At 41.1% G+C, this 14,858-nt stretch overlaps 2 protein-coding genes across 2 annotated transcripts in view; one reads left to right on the forward strand and one right to left on the reverse strand.

The window, feature by feature from the left end:
- Positions 1–2,344: 2,344 nt before the first annotated feature.
- On the reverse strand, positions 2,345–3,903 carry fgf20b (fibroblast growth factor 20b). Its single transcript, XM_042493708.1, has 3 exons — positions 3,609–3,903; positions 3,217–3,320; positions 2,345–3,041 (listed from the first exon to the last, which is right to left on the reverse strand). The coding sequence occupies exons 1-3, from the start codon at positions 3,889–3,891 to the stop codon at positions 2,796–2,798; spliced, it is 633 nt and encodes a 210-aa protein (XP_042349642.1). The 5' UTR covers positions 3,892–3,903; the 3' UTR covers positions 2,345–2,795.
- An 859-nt stretch (positions 3,904–4,762) lies between these two features.
- The window catches only part of LOC121948333 (calcium uptake protein 3, mitochondrial-like), a 25,265-nt gene continuing 15,169 nt past the window's right edge, over positions 4,763–14,858 (forward strand). The window contains exons 1-6 of the mRNA XM_042493707.1: positions 4,763–5,005; positions 7,448–7,595; positions 11,449–11,480; positions 11,648–11,726; positions 14,684–14,731; positions 14,840–14,858. The exon at positions 14,840–14,858 is cut by the window's right edge and continues 64 nt beyond it. Of these exons, the coding sequence (XP_042349641.1) occupies positions 4,763–5,005; positions 7,448–7,595; positions 11,449–11,480; positions 11,648–11,726; positions 14,684–14,731; positions 14,840–14,858 (569 nt within the window). The remainder of the gene's footprint in view (positions 5,006–7,447; positions 7,596–11,448; positions 11,481–11,647; positions 11,727–14,683; positions 14,732–14,839) is intronic.

The raw sequence follows: 14,858 nt of genomic DNA on the forward strand, positions 1-14,858 counted from the left end.
ATGAAAGTTAGGGAGCGTCCATTAAGCGTGTGAGACGGCCCTCCAGAGTGGGTGCGGATGAGGGGTTTAAGTGTTTTCAGCAAGGAGCCACAGACCACCTGGAGGAGGCGGAGTAGGTGGAACAAAAGCATCTGTCTCAGGGCCAGGTAGACTCCGAAAACATCAGTTTAACAAGTGCCAAAGAACACTTCTGGGCATCAGGTATCACAAGTCAGGATTTCCAGTGTGTTTAGAGGGATGACCTTCAAAAATGTCAAAAGGGGGGCGGAGGGGGTCACGCTCTTAGATTTGCACAAAGTCTGCTTTTCATGGGCACGAGGGCGATGGCAGCAAGCCCTGTATTGAGATTTTAGTCTCTTTGGAAGTAGTGCAACAAAAAAAAAGGCGGCGGCAGGTCAAAGTCATGGACAAACTACTGCAACAACACGCTCTTTAGCTCGTAAAGACGCGCACCCCGTCCATCATTTCCACGCTTGTTAACTTCACTATCAAAGCTAAAGACAGATGAGCAGTGACAGCATCTTTCCAAAAACAAGAATCCTTTTTTCATGTTGCAATAAGGCTTGCGTGTGTTTACCCGGTTGGACAGGGGATGTCCATGCGCACGCAGGTTATAATACACTGTGCGGTGCTGTCATTAATCGACGACAGAAGCGTGTTGATGTTCAAGGTGTGCAGGTGGGAAAATCCCACAGTATCACAGTGCAGACAGGAGAGAGTTGGCAACAGGGTTGACTCTCTTGTATCGACGCCCCCCCCCCCCCCCAACATAACTGGCTCACCATCACACACACACGCTAAGATCACAGAGTGCGTTTTCATGCTTAGACACAGATCTTACCCCAACCGTAGAGGAAACTGCAGAGATATGAGATAGAGGCTTTTTCAAAATAAAGGAGCTGCTTTTTACCTCCTAATTCTAACTACTTCTACTTCTACTAACATACTTCTCTGATGTGACAGTAAAACAATCTTGCTTTTTATCACAAAGACACAAAAACTATCTGAAAACAAGCCAAAAAGGCACACATGACTAATTTAATAAGACATTTCAACAAGTTTATCATCCTCAAATTGTCAGCAGAGGTTACGTAATCTTTATCACTCTGACCTCCACTTTTACACAGCCGCTAAACTCGCAGGGCCTGAGCTAAAGGTCAGATTTTATTTGGCCCTGATCATGTTATTGTGCGACCTCTACATTCAGAGGATTCGGGACGGCGGCTTTGAAGTTTTATGTGTCCATCAGGCCTACGACTCCTCGCTAGGCATAACAGTGTCCATAAAGAAAGACAACATTGGTCTCGTAAGCCGGTTTTATATGTTAAAACTCTGACACACAACCAGTAAATAAACTTATTTTAAAATATTTGCGTAACACTGTAAAATATGACAAGTTGAATTTTCTTTAAAAGAAACTCTAGGAAACCGATTGCCTTGAAAAATGTAAGTAAATACAACTATTAGTCTTTATTTATGTTTACTTTATTTCTTATTAAGTTTGCTTGAAATGTTCTAGTTAATTAATTTTGAAGTTGTTACAACTTAAAAATGACAAGCTTTATAAAACAATCTTTTTAAGTTTGAGCAACTTCAGTAAACCAAGTTCTTTAAGCTTTATATCTGTATCGTGCTGGTTGCAAACTAGTCAGTCATATTTGTATCTTCTCAAAAATGTTGACAAAACAGAATGTGCAGATCCTCTTTGTCATGATCAAGTTAAGTCAGTCTAACTTGGTTTATGGAAGGTGCTAACACTAGAAAGAAAAAAAGGGAATTTCATTTGCCATTTTTTTGACTAGATTTTTTTTAAGTAAAATCAACTTGTCAGATTTTACAGTGTAAAAGTAAAAATGTGTTTTTTTTTTTTTTTTTGAATGAACATTGGTTCCTTCATTTAGATTCATATAGTCTGACAAAAAAAACATTTTGATCACATTTTGAGCAATTTATTGTTTGTATTTTCACTTTGATGACTTCGGGTTCTTCCCGCAACACATGTAACAGTAGTTTGGTCAGAAATAATTTGTCAACGTTACAAAGATTCTTTTGAAAATGTTGATTCACAGTTGCCATATTTCAGATGAGGGGATATTCCAAACGTTGCAAATATGTTCTATATTTTTGGTCACATTACAGTATATCAATAGCTAAGCTTTTTTTTCCAGAATAAAAGACATAGTGGTACAGTGTCTCAGTCTTTATATAATCGATACAGTTTCTAGTGGTTTCTTTATATTTCTAACTGTAAAAATATATTCTCAAATAAATAAATATATAACATAAATATATGTATCTAAAATGAATAAATAAATTGTTACATTTTTTGCTCTGTTCAAACAGGTCTAGACACAGGTACGAAAAAAACAGAATTCCTTCAAAGTCCTTCTGAACAAACAACGGCTCTCAAATTAAAAGTACCATCATGATTCCCACTGACTCAGCGGCCGTCCCCCTCTGACAGGAGGAGATGCTCCCTGACCATTCATCTCCGTTTCCCATTCGTCTCCTATTCCACGCAGGTACTTTTTAGGGTTGTCCGGCCTCTGAAACAAACGCCCCCCTCATGCCCAGCGTGCAGACATTCTAGCCCGTCTTCCTGACTGCTGAGAGACGGCCCGTGCATTCCTACAAGAGGCCCCCCGGTGCCTTTATCCCTGCCGGTTGGGCTGCTGTCCACCAGCCTGCACCGGACCACATCCCTGCCTGCCTGCGTCCCTCTTCTCTTCTCTTCTCTGCTCCCTGTTTGCCAGGGCTTTAGCAGCTATTCCTGAACTGGACAGGGCCTCCAGCTCTCAGCTGTGTCCCAGGATATCCCTGTACAGCTCTGGCACACGGTCAGGGTCCACAGGCCTGGGCAGGAAGTGTGTAAATTTCTGGTGCCGCCTGGATTTAGTCCCATCCCTCGGTGTCCCGTCTTTGTTTAATGCCACAAAATAACGTGTCCCTTTGTCTCCGTGTTTGTAGAGGTTGGAGGAGTATGTGTTGTACCAGTTCTCCTCAAACTGCTCCCTGAAGACACACTCAGCTGTGAGCTTCTCCTGAAAACAAGCAGAGGAGAAGTCTTGAGGCAGAAATAGATTTCATTATTTCTCTAAATTCATCTCCCTGAACATCAGATTATCCAAATATGAGGGAAAAAAAGCTACTTGTGGGTCATCACATGGTCAAAAATGCGGATTTGGGGCAACATGAATATGCAAAGCGGGTACTTACAGAGCCATACAGCTCTCCTTTGTCGTTCATCCCCAGATAGAGTCCACTGTCCACCCCTCTAATGCTTATCAACCCAACAGCAAGGCTTATGAATTCCAAAATACCTGGAGGAGAATAACATGGTTGTTCATTGCTTTAGACTTTGAAAAAGATGAGAAGAATAAAAGAAACTCTAATAATAATCAACTGTCACAGACATCTATCGGCACAATTAATACATTTTTAAAACGACAGAATTATATTATAAAAGTGTTCATCATTATTTGTCACCATTTCAGTATTTTTTGCGGATTTTTTTTTTTTAATGTTTGTTTCATTTTAACTGTTGGCCAGTTTCTACTGCCTTGTTTCTTCTGTCACCAGAATATATTAAAATAGTTCTCAGTATTTACCAAAACGACTGTGGTCCTTCCTCGTGCCTTGCACCGTGCCATCCGGAAGTATTTCCAGATGAAACCCAGTTCTGCAGTATAACTGCCTCCTCCTGAGAATCCCTTTCAGGTGCGTTAAATCCGCCGTGGCGCTCCGGGAGAGCCTGTCCCCAGGCATGAGGTGCTCCCCTAAAAGCGTCGGACTGTCCCCAAGCGGGGTCAGAAGGAAATGGGACCCGACCTGTGCGACACCATCGATGCCGTGCAAGACGCCTCCAACTTCCCCCAGAGCAGCAGCAGCCATCGCGTCAAAGCTCAGCGGGTAAAGTTCAGCGAGGAGGTCCGGGGGGAGCGCTCGTGCGTAGTACACTACCTGGTTGCCACTGTCACTTATTGCATGTTTACGTCTTCCGTTACTCAGCACATGTACCCGTTGTGCAAGGACACGCGCAGGTTTCTGTCCCCTCACATGAAACACTCAGCAGATCTCCGCTCCTGGCTGCACCGATTTCTCCTCTTTTTCTCACCGCTGCGTCTTCATCAGTTGCGGGTGGGCTGCAGTTGCGGCTCAGATCGCCCTCATGTTGCATACCTATTCACAGCGTGATGCCTCAGTGGAGCCGCGGAGGACACGGGGCAGGAGAGGAGTCAGGACTATGGGCTGAGTAAACGCTGCAGTGCAGGTAGAGGAGCTCCTGGAGGTTTTGCGCTCAAAGTGGCAGGGGTGGTGAGGCAGGTGCAAAACCACAGGACTAGTAATGGGCGGGGCTGTCACAGTTCAGACGTGCCCTGGCAGGGATTTTTTTTCCTTCCCCTGAGGCATAAAATAAGAGAGACACAGGGAGAGAGAGTTAGTGGTGGTCTGTGGGTTTAAACTGAACACTTACATCATTTAAAATGCAAATTAAATCTGGAAATACAAAATAAATTACACTTTAAGTCAATCCACGAGACATGAGACATAATTCAGTGTCAATTTCTATGTTGTTTTTTTTTTTCCAACATTGTCTTCACTCTCACCAAATTGACGCCCTTTAATCCCAGAGGGACTTGAAATACCCACGGCATTTCTCGCGAGCTCGCAGCAGGCGTCTCGAGCTCCTCTTGCTTTCTGCTGTGTGTGTGTGTGTGTGTGTGTGTGTGTTATCGGTTACGACACCTCAGTGTAAACAGCCATGGCTGCCCTGCGTAGGCTTATCCCTTCACTCACTAACAGCTTTAAAACAGGGAGGCAGCAAACATCCTCGAGGGCGACAAAAGCGCTGAAAGTTCTCGCGGCTGGAGGGTGCGTCACCGCCGCCGCGGCCGGTGCTGCTTATTACTGCTTCCCGTCTGTCGGTCGGCGCTCCGGGTTGAAGAGCCATGTCGAGGCTCGACTCTTTCATCTGGCGCTGCCATCAGTTTCTGCCACCGACAAGGTACAGTGGGACATTAGTGACCATATTCAGCTCAAACAACAACACCTGCTGTCCTGAAAAACGCTCCAGTTTCATTTTTTTCTCTGACATGAAGACAGCCTAATGACTGGAGCAGCTGCATCTGATAGGCTACATAATTAGCCGACATCATATCATGCACGTGAAGTACAATAACGGTAATGTGTCGTCATCATGAGGAGCTATCCCGACCTTTGGTGCTGAAATGGCAAAACGGTCAAAGGCAGTCACATCACGTGACCTTGTTGCTGTCATAAGTGAGGGACTCGCCTGCTTTTTTGTACATATGTTACATTATTAGGCTTACCCTAAGAAAAGGAAGAGGAAAAAGATGTATTGTATTGCACACTACTGTGCAAAAGTCTTGGACCACCTTAAACTTTGTTATTTCAGCAAGGTTATAATGATCATACATATTTATTTCTCAATGGTGTCTTCAACCAGAACATACAGGAAATATGTGAGCTACAGTATTAAAAACAACTTCAACAGACCAAGGCTGCAAGTATTTAGTTTGACCTCCGTTTCCACTTAGCATGTCTTGAACTCTCTTGGGCAGACAATATGAGATTTACAATACTAATGCATATACATTAGGCTGCATTAAAGACATGTCCAAAGCTCAGTATTGATTGTTTGAGCTACCTTATGTTATGGTTGTACTATTCCATGTTTCAAACCAAATATCGACTTCCATCTGAAGAAGCTGTTTTGGCAGTTTTAATGCAATATATATATATACACATACAGCTTTGCTAAACAACAAATCTATGGTGGCCTAATATTTTGTAACGCTCTGCATTTACATATAAGGATTGGACAAAATAACAATAACACCTGAGAGCCTTGTAATGTTATTCAACGCAGTAGCCTAGCAAAGTTGGCTTTTATTTTTTAAAAAATATTTAAATATATGGTTAATCTAATTTTTTTTTATCCCCCATATGTATTAACAGTGGTGGATAAAGCACAGCTATAAAAAAGTTGGTCAAGTTGGCCAAGTTGGTCTCCAGCTAATGAGTATTTTCATTGTCATTCATTATTTAATTTACTGATTAATTGTTTAGTCTAGAAAACATAAGAAACTTGTGACATTACAACTTGCCAGAGTCCAAGGTGACATCTTCAGGTTGCTTGTTTTGTTCAACCAATAGTCTTGAATGCAAAAATATTCAATTTACAGTAACAGAAAAGCAGCAAATCCTCACATTTGAGAGGCTTGAATCGGTAGCCAGTGTATTTATTTTAGAGCAATGATGACTCAAATAATTTATTTCTCATTCTACAGAAAATCAATAAGGAACTATTTGGATAATAGATTAATCACTTAAGTTTTTCACCAAGCAAAGTGCCAAGCATTCGCAGGTTCCAGCTTCATTTCTCTATTTTTCAACAATGTAGATTAAAGTTTTGAAGAGGGTATGGGCTGTTGGTTGGATAAAGAAAGTGGTATTTTGTTTTTTGGCACAACGTCACCGCTTTCAATCAAATTGATTAATCAAAACAATTTCATAGATGAATCAGTAATAGGAGTAACCATTAGTTGCCGCCTTAGAGAACAGAAACTTTGGCATATTTTCCTGAGAAACCCAGATTAATTGATCATTCAAAGTGTTGTTGATACATTTTATTTAATTGGTTAATCAACTAATTGACTTGTCATTCCAACACTGCTTATAAGCTTTACACGTGTTTTTGCAGAACTATTATCATGTTTTGCACCATGTCGGATGCTGTCAGAAGTTATTTTGTCGACCCCGTTGGTCCTCATTAGCCTACATACCAGCAATTGTACAGTCTCTTAGGTCAAACGTGCTGATATTGTTGACAGGAGTTTCATAGGTCACAAGAGGGTGTTAATACCAAACCAGCATGTAAAACAGGTCTGGTTTACACACTTGTAGCTGCAGAAGATTCCTTGTATCAGGTCAGAGGGAGGAAGGCTTGACTGGTGTCTACAGGCAGCAGGAATCCAGGGACACAGGAAACTGGACACTGGGTCTTGGCGGAGGGGCTGGCATTTGGTGGGGGGGGGGGGGTGGTTAGAGGGGGTTTAATGGTTAAGCAGAGGGGGGCACACATTCCCTGGGTGTTTGCTCTGTGCCCAATGGACCTGGCACCATGCCACCTGACAGAGAGATCCACTCTGTCTTCACCAGTCCAGCCTTCTGATCTGGCTGGGTTTGAACAGGTTGTAGGGACATTATCTGGTGCTCGGGGATGAAAAATAGTGCTGACATAACATGTGCCCCATTACTGAATTAAAGCATGGGCCTCTTTGTTGTTCCATGTGAGCGAGGCTTTTCGTGACAAGAAAAGCTTCCGTGGATTTCATAAAAAGCATCTTTCAGATGGTGTTATCACTGTTGTAATGATCCGCAATAATTCATGATGGTGTGTGTGTGTGTTTGTGTGTGTTTACAGGCCCGGCCCTATGGTCTGGATGATGGAGACGTGTACATGTCATCCTATGAAAACAGATTTCGCTTGTTCAGTTCGGTGGAGTGTGACGGACAGCTCTACATGACGCCACTCAACTTCATCGAGTCCGTCACTTTGAATGAACCCAAGAGTGAGTGCAACCCTTTTTAAGCAGCTCTTTACCCATAACACTGAGCATCCGTTGGAGGAAGGGAGGGATAATTGTTGATGTTTTAGGCTTGACCAGTCAGTCATTCAAAAAATAAGTCCATCACGGACAAAACAACAACAATTTTGATAATTATTTCTATTTCTAAATTGTGTGGACTGGCCCATTTTTTTCCCCTTTCATTGTGGTAAATTGAGTGTTTTTGGATTGGTGACATGACATGAACTACTTGATGACATCATCATGAGCTTTGTGAGTGTATTAGGAGCATTTTGCCATTTTATAGATCAAACAATTATTTTATTGTTAAACCATTGCCTTTTTGACCAAATGCTAAATACTAGAACACAGCTCTGAGAATAGTTAAGAAGCCAGCTACTTAACTGTCTTTGTAACGGGACAGTCTAACCCCAAATCAAAAATATTTATTTACAGCATAGATTGTTCTGGAGTGAGCTGCTGAGTGTCGGAGATATGGGCTGCAGAGATGTCTTCCTTCTCTCCAGTATAATGAAACTAAATGGCACTTGATTTGTGGTGCTCAAAGTACCAAAAAAATAAGTTTTAAAAACTCAACAGCAATGTCTTTTTTGTAGAAATCATGACCAGGTCACTCAAGACAATCCACAGACTGTGTTTTCAGCAGTTTCATGTAGGAACTTTTTTTCTCTACCCAACACACCCGCCAATCGCATCACTGTGCAGAAGGAAGCATACATCTACTGCTAGTTCATCTAGCAACACTCAGCTAGCTAACACCACAGCTTATTAATGGTCACATCTTGCTCTGTCACAAGCACGAGCCTTTCGTCCGTGATTAGATTCACGCAACTCACTCCAAAACAATCTAGACTGATAAATAGCACTGTGGGTAAGAGGACAAAAATACTGTATATTTGTGATTTTGGGGTGAACTGTCCCTTTAACGTCAATACCCTTTACATAAACTCATCCGAAGAAGAGAGTGATGTTAAACCCCGCAAACTACCCCAGCAGTTCCAGGACCATCGGAAATTACTTTCCACAGAGACATTCATTTTCGATGTACGGGAACTGTATTCAAACCCTGGTTTTTGTTGTTGAGACACAAGTTTAAGTTCTTGAGTTCCTCGCAAAATACCTGCATGGAATCAGGTCAAATCAGTATGTGTAAAGCACAGAGGACACAGTCTCGTATGTGGTTTCAATACTTGACAACCTTAGCTTCCTCATGTTTATTGAAGTGCTAAATTGTATTTCAAATGTTGGCAAGACTAAGATGACTGTAACAGTGTGTTGCCCTGCAGAGGCTACACTGCCTCTGTAATCTTTGTAGCTCTGTGAAGAAATGAGCCACGTTTGTCAGGAAGCATTTGCTTAATTACACCTCCGTCACCTTATCAGATAAACCCACTGCTCCGTCATCCTACAATTTACTTGAGATTGAAAAAAAAATGTTTTTTCCCGGAACATTACTTGTTACTGAGGGCCTGTGAAGTGTCATCAGACAATAAGTTGCAGCTTGCAGAGCTTCAGTCATAACACCTGCATAAAGATAGACATCTTTACCAGCAACCCCACTTTTATGGCTCATTTATGTGGCAACAAACTTGCAGAGACCCAGAGAGACCAAACAACTGAGTATGGGTGTCATAAATGTAATGATAAGCGTTCTGATTACTGTGATTGATGATGATTTAAGGTATTTGGCCTGCTGAAAATTTCTGTAATGTCTTCACTGGCATCTAATGAGGAAGGTAAATAAGGGGCACGGATGTATTAGCACGCAGTGTGTCATTTGTATTGGGTGGCTAATGTGATGCAAAATAGTAATCATGGTGTTTTATGGTTCTATTGCGGCTGTAAAAAGAGATTCTTCTGGATGTTTAGGAAGGCCTTGAACGTGACTATTATGCACCGCTGATGGTTTAATTTCAGAGACAGCACATAAAGCACAGGGCGGTGGAGTTCTGGCCATGTAGAAGTGAATCATTTGAGTCAAAACGTAAAGTGCTGTGGTATAAATTATTCATATGAGCTCATCAAATACATGCTCACATCGAGGACAACATGCTCTCTCCCACATCTCACTTTAGTGGAGAGCAAGCCATCACATGGCAATCATAATCCCAGCTTTAGACACAGGCTCTAAAATGTGTCAGCGGAGAGTTATTGTCACTGTTATCGATGTGATTTCCAGGCCAGGGTTTTTTTTTTTTTTTTTTTTTTTTTTTTACAACACCTCCGTCTTATCTTCTGCTTTATTGACCACTGGAATGTGTTCATTGAAATAAACAGCTTGTGTTTCTGTCCACATAAACACCTGTTTTCACTTTTGTTCCTGGGCCGATAGACCTGATATACACTGAACAAAAATACAAACACATTTGTTTTTTTTTTTGTTCCCATTTTTCATTTGTTGAAATTAAAGATCTTAGACTTTTGACTTTTGTGCAAAAAATACCTTTTCTCTCAAAATTTGTGCACAAATCTGTTTGAATCAGTGTTAGTCAGCACTTCTCCTTTTCCAAGATAATCCACCTGACGGCTGTGGCATATCAAGATGCTGACTGAACAGCATTATTACTACACAGGTGTGCCTTGGGTCATAATAAAAGGTCACTCTTGAAGGTCACACAGCACAGTGCCAAAGATGTCACAAGTTTTGAGGGAGCGTGCCATAGGCATGTTGACTGCAGGAATGTCACCAGAGCTCTTGCTCATGAACTGAATGTTCATTTCACAACCATAAGACATCTCCAATGTCGTTTCTGTGAATTTAGCAGTACATCCATCCATCAAATTGCCCTCACAACTGCAGACGATGAGTAACCACCAGCTCAGGACCTCCGCATCCAGCGTCTTCACCTGCAAGACTGTTGTAGAGCAGCCAACAGAACAGCTGATGCAACAGCTGGTTTGCATAACCGAAGAATTTCTGTACAAACTGTCAGAAACCTTCTCAGCGAAGCTCACCTGTGTCCTCATCGTCTTTGTCAGTGTCCTCTTGACCTGACAGCCATTTGGCGTTTTAACTGCTTTGAAGTGTGCATTTGCTCACCGTCAGTGTTGTCTTGCGCTTTGGAGAAGTGTTCTCTTCAGAGAAGAGTCCTATGTGACCAAAAAAAATGCATCTCTCTATCACTAGTCAAGTAAAATCCTCTCTGAAGAGAACACTTCTCCAAAGTGCCAGACGCCCACTCAAGTCAGTTACGACAAACTGCTGTCAGGTCAGGACCCTGGTGAGAATGACGAGCATGCAGATTGGCTTTCCTGTTTCTGCCAGACTTTTCAGAAATTCATCAGCTATGCAAACCAGTTATTGCATCGGCTGTTCGCGTGGCTGGTCTCAGAATATCTTGCAGGTGAAGATGCTGGATGTGGAGGTCCTGAGTTGGTGTGGTTACATAAGGTCTGCGGTTGTGGGGCTGGTTGGATGTACTGCCGAATTCTTATTCATCATTCAGCACAACAGCTCTGGTGACATTCCTGCAGTCATCATGCCAATGACATTGCTTCCTCAAAACTTGCAACATCTGTTGCATTGTATTGTATGATCAAACAGGATCTTTTAGAGTGGCCTTTTAGTGTGACCATCTCGAGGCTAATGTGTGTAGAAATTATGCTGTTTAATAGGCATCTTGATATGCCACACCTGTCAGGTGGATGGATTATTTTAGAGAAGGAAAAGTGCCAATTAACACAGATTTGAACAAATTTGTGCGCAAACTTTGAGAGAAATAAATCTTTTATGTGCATAAAAAAGTATTTTTTTTCAGTGTATAATTCACCTTTGAAACATGTTATTGTAGGTCACATATTTATCATGCACTAACTGTCACCGTGTCTTGTTTAGGTAGGAGAGCATGGAGGTCCCTCACAAAAAAGGTGAGTTGCTCTTTCATCAGGGCACTTGTTGCTGTTTTACAGAAACTCCTCTTCATCTGTGTAAAACCTCTGTAATTACTGTAAAGCCAACAAACATTGCATTATGCTGTGATTACTCAGGATTTAGAAATGAATGAGTGATTTGGGATTTTCTTCTATTCTCCCAGGATTTAGAGAAGATGCTGGCTGATACCCCGCCTGTTTGGAAAGGATCATCTAATTTGTTTAGAAATCTTCGTGGACAAGGTGAAGTAACCCACTTGATGAATTACAGCTCTGCACATAAGTCCACTGAATTTAAGTAATGTCCCTTTATACTCTGATGCATGTCTGCATGTCTTGTTCAGAGTTTGCTCTGTTGTGTGTGTCAACCTTATATAATCCAGTGTGAGTGTGTTGTAAATCTTATCTCTCCATCGCTCTGGTAACACGTAGATTTATTCTCAGGTAACCGCTACAGTAAGGAATGGTCCGTTGATAATATAAATATGTATCCCACCTGGTTTCTTGAATAAAAAAAGAGCAATAACTATAAAGTTTTCTGAAAATAACTATATAATTTTGTACTAATTATAGGGAATAGACTTTCTTTGAAAAAAAAAAACTAAATCATCCACCATTTACTTGTTCATGGGATTTTTTTGGTCTATATATACTGAAATTATAGGCTTGCTTGTAGAGAAATTTCACATCTTGTTAAAAGACACTAGCAGTTAATTTAAATTAATTAATTGAAAGTGTGCCAGTTCAACACCTCTATTTTACAAATAGTATCAAATTGTTCTTCCCCCACAAATTCATTCAAAAATACTCTAACCTTATGGACCCTTACAATAAAACATATAATAAAAAGATAAAATTACACTGATTAGACTTGAGTAAAGTTTATACATCATTTTGCATTGCAAATCTCCATTGGAGCACAGACTGAAAAGGTGAATGTACTTCCCACTGTTAATGAGAACATGCTTTTTGGTCATTCTCCTGTTGTTACTTCTGTACCCGATCCCATGCACAACATATTTTGCTATAGCTGAAACAGTCACATCACAGTTGCTTTTTTTTGCATAACCAATAAAAAGATCATTAATTGGCACCTGCTTGAGTTAAGTCTTTTCTCAAGCAAAAATGACAGATATTGTCTGGTTCCCAGCTGCAGAAATATGCAGATTTGTGGATGTTCCTTGTCATATATAATAGTTAACTCAATGTTTTGGACTGTTGGTTGGACAAAAGAAGCAATTCAAAGATACCACCGTGAGCTCTTGAAAATTCTGATGTACCTTTATTGGACATTTGATAGACAAACCGACGAACTGACTTATCAGTAAAGTTTATTCATTGCACAGACTTTGCTTGCTTATAAATAGAAGGTGATATGGAGAAAACCAAATATCACATTATTTTTTAACAAATACCTTGATATACTTATTGTGAAGACATTGTAGGGTTGGCTCTTGGTGTTTTCACAAAATATTTACACAATGAGATGTTTTAATATACTGTATAATCATCAGTAACGTGGATATGAAGACTAAGTGGGTAAAGGCAAATAATAAAACAGCTAGAACAGTCTGCTAAATTCAGAAAATAACAACTCTTTACTGTAATGCGGCCCTAAAAGACAACACTTAGACATATTACGACATCCAAAATTCATGACGATATCTGTTCTCATATCACGATAACGATATATCAGCATGTGAAACTGTACATATGCCATGCACTTAGACTCTGAATGTGAATCTCATTTTACTTGATGCAGCATGTGAAATGGCTGCACTCTTCACCTGCAAACCTCAGTCCATACTAATGTTGCATGAAGAAACTGAAGTTGTAAGTGAAGATCTTTTTTAATTTTCCCACCTGAGCCTGCACACTTCCCGCTCAGTAGGTCATACGAGCCAGTGGAGCATCAGATCTCACTGTTCTGCTCTCTCCTCTGTTGCTTTAGCTAAGTGCCAATGCTGGGATTTGGGGCTTTTAATCCTGCTGTTAAACGTTGCGGCTTTGTCAGGGGAAAAAAGGACTGGATTGATCTGTGAACAAAGCGTCGCTTTAGAGAATGAGGGAGCTGTTTGAACCCAGCTATGTCGAGACATGTCTCACTGGCCACCCCCCTGATCACTGCGGACATTATGAAGCCTAAGAATGGCATTGGATTACATCTCCGGGACTGCCACTCTGTATGAAGTGTTTCTGTGGAATTCTTTGTATTGTCTAACAACATCTACTTGAGCTCAGAGGCTGAGCTGCAGGGAGGAGGAGGGGTGTGAAGGTGTGTGGTATTGGTGAAACATGGCTGGAATCTTAAAAGTTTTTTTTTTCTCTCTCCTCAACCCATTTAAGCTTTGGAGGCTTTGAAGCTAGAGATCTGTTGTCATTAAAGAGACGTACCTGCCAAACAGAGGGAGCTGGGATGAGAAAAACTTTTTGTAAATGAACTTTTTCGAATGGTGTGCGGCACTCATTCTCTTTTCACACTTTAGTTTCTACACTTGTTTCACTTGCCTTTACATAGTCCTTTTAAGAGCATATTTTCAAATTATATCTTTTTTGCATTTTTTTCTCCCTTGAGTGTTCCTCTCTCTGGAAATATCTCCCTGCAGCAAACGCCGTACCTGATTTCTTTTCCCATAACACCCAGAGCAGTCACCCAGAACTATCTGCACTCGATTCTCTATCTTCCCAAGCAAACACAAAAGCTTGGGAATGCTTTCAGAGTCAGAGGGGAGAAGCCTCCCGAGTCGACTGAGATGTCTTCTGACACTTACTCTTCCCTTCTCTGTGTCACACAACAAAGGGAGCTGAAGGACGCGACACAAAGCCCGAATCAGCCATTCTCAATCAGTGACAGATCACTTGAGAATGTATTACACCTTGTTACCTAAACACGATCAGAAGCCGTAGGCCTTAAATTTGTTTGGGTTTGTGTCCAGGTAGGTCAGCTCAGTTGTAAAGCTGGTGTTTGTGTGAGGGGAACACCAAGCATGAAGTAAAAGGCACCTTTTAAGATGTTATCAGTGAGTGCGAGAAGATTACTGTCTGTTTCTTTGGATGACTTATTCATCTCAGGCGCATGACTTTGAACATCTGTAAACACCTTCAGCTAACTGGTTAACACTACTTGATGCTTTCATGTGCGGAAAAGGGAACATTTTGGTTTTGTTTCTGAGCTTGACAAATCAAGTCTTTTCTTCCAGGTGTCATCAGTTACACAGAATACCTCTTCCTGCTCTGCATTTTAACAAGTGAGTATTTAAACAGATTTAAGACGAATTATCGTTAAACATATAATAGATTAACAGGCTGTCCAGTATAATTCATTCATTCATTATTGTTTTTTTTTTTTATTTCAGAGCCCCACGCAGGCTTTAG

This window comes from Plectropomus leopardus, chromosome 9, assembly GCF_008729295.1.
Source record: "Plectropomus leopardus isolate mb chromosome 9, YSFRI_Pleo_2.0, whole genome shotgun sequence".
Lineage (NCBI taxonomy): Eukaryota > Metazoa > Chordata > Actinopteri > Perciformes > Serranidae > Plectropomus > Plectropomus leopardus.